At 35.6% G+C, this 1,937-nt stretch overlaps 1 protein-coding gene across 1 annotated transcript in view; it reads left to right on the top strand.

Moving 5' to 3' along the window:
* The window catches only part of LOC108570946 (rab GDP dissociation inhibitor beta), a 4,095-nt gene extending 2,158 nt beyond the window's left edge, over nucleotides 1-1,937 (top strand). Inside the window, exons 3-6 of the mRNA XM_017932883.1 lie at nucleotides 5-180; nucleotides 263-476; nucleotides 559-741; nucleotides 820-1,937. Coding sequence (XP_017788372.1) covers nucleotides 5-180; nucleotides 263-476; nucleotides 559-741; nucleotides 820-1,176 — 930 coding nt within the window. The 3' untranslated portion in view covers nucleotides 1,177-1,937. The remainder of the gene's footprint in view (nucleotides 1-4; nucleotides 181-262; nucleotides 477-558; nucleotides 742-819) is intronic.

The raw sequence follows: 1,937 nt of genomic DNA, 5'->3' as shown, positions 1-1,937 counted from the left end.
CCTTTTCGAGAAAAGGCGCTTCCGTAGTTTCCTTATATGGGTGCAAAATATGCAAGAAGATGACCGCAAGACATGGGACGGCTTCGACCCGTTTAATAGTAGCATGAGTGCTTTGTACACTAAGTTTAATCTCGATAAAAACACTCAAGATTTCACGGGGCATGCATTAGCCCTTTATAGGTAAATTAATTATATTTTTCTGAACGTAATAACGATGATTTCACGATTAATTGATAAAACGATGATATTTGGGTTGTTTCAGAGACGACGACTACATTAGCCAAAGCGCAATTACTACTATAAGAAGGATTAAATTGTATAGCGATAGTTTAGCACGTTACGGAAAATCGCCATACCTGTATCCTATGTACGGTTTAGGCGAACTTCCTCAAGGCTTCGCGCGACTTAGCGCCATTTATGGTGGAACGTACATGTTGGATAAGCCAATCGATGAAATCGTGATGAAGGACGGAAAAGTAAGAATTTGAATGTTTGAGAAATCAAGTAAAATGTAACGATTAATTGTACTATTAATTGTTGCGATATTTATCATCGCAGGTCGTTGGAGTACGTTCAGGCGACGAAGTAGCCCAATGCAAACAAGTATTTTGTGATCCCACGTATGTACCTGATCAGGTGAAAAAAGTGGGTCAAGTGATAAGATGCATTTGTCTCTTAGACCATCCTATACCAAGTACAGGGGATGCTCTTTCCACGCAAATCATTATTCCTCAGAAACAAGTAAATAGATCCATCTTTCACACTCTCACTTGAGTGTACAACGATATAGAGGCTAATTTATTTATATTCACTTTTCAGGTTAATCGTAATTCCGATATCTACGTATCTTTAGTATCGCATACTCATCAAGTAGCAGCAAAAGGATGGTTCATTGCCATGGTGTCTACTACGGTTGAAACGAAGAATCCAGAAGCTGAGATTAAACCCGGTTTGGATCTCCTCGGTCCGATCAGACAAAAGTTCATATCGGTATCTGATTATATGGAACCCACAGACAATGGTCTGGAGAGTCAGATCTTTATATCGACAAGTTACGATGCCACAACGCATTTTGAAACCACTTGTTTAGATGTTTTGGATATATTTAAACGAGCCACTGGAGAAGAGTTCGATTTTAACAAAGTAAAGCAAGATCTAGGCGATGAAGATCAGTAACCGTAAGATAATTACACTTACTGGTCAGTTTTAAAACTAGTTCATCCTGAATTGAAAAAAAAAATGAGTGAGCAACATAATTTAATTGTGTATATACCGACAACGTCGGTGTTTATCTGAGTCTTGGTGCAGATACGATCTGTAATTAGACTCATGCCTAATCCTAGATTCTCGTTAATGGAGGATTTCAAAACAAACGCAAACTTTATTCAAAATTTATTTTTAAAATTTATCCCAATCTCATTCTAAAAACTGCCCTTTTTACATTTTGTCTGAAGTACTACACGTTGTACGACCATTTTCACAAAAGAAAAAAAAAATTGATATTAGAACTTGTACCATTCGTCGTCTGAATATTTTCGATAAACTTTGAACGAATCACAAAATGCAATTTACTGTACGGTTTGAGTGTATCTATGTATTCGTCACTAACATGTTTTTTGGAGTAAACATGACGGTGCCGATTATCGCGACTTTATAAATGTATCATATTTTAACTATCAAATTAAACAATAAGATTAACCGTTTATTGAGATTGTAAATGTTAAAAGAATCCTATAGTTATACTGCTAATTCCAGTAGTCAAAGGATCATGCGTTACGACACGAGGTACAAGATAGAAGTAATTTAAGAAAGTGAATTCTACACGCAGGTATATAAATAGCATGCCGCGGTATAGCATTAGAAAATATGTCATACTTCTGCACATTTAGTTATGATATCATTTAAAATTTCAAACAAATTTCAAAAAAAAAAAAAAA

This window comes from Habropoda laboriosa, unplaced genomic scaffold (assembly GCF_001263275.1).
Source record: "Habropoda laboriosa isolate 0110345459 unplaced genomic scaffold, ASM126327v1 scaffold88, whole genome shotgun sequence".
Taxonomy (NCBI): domain Eukaryota; kingdom Metazoa; phylum Arthropoda; class Insecta; order Hymenoptera; family Apidae; genus Habropoda; species Habropoda laboriosa.
Note: the sequence above shows the minus strand (reverse complement) of the source record. Positions and strands in the feature narration are given on the sequence as shown.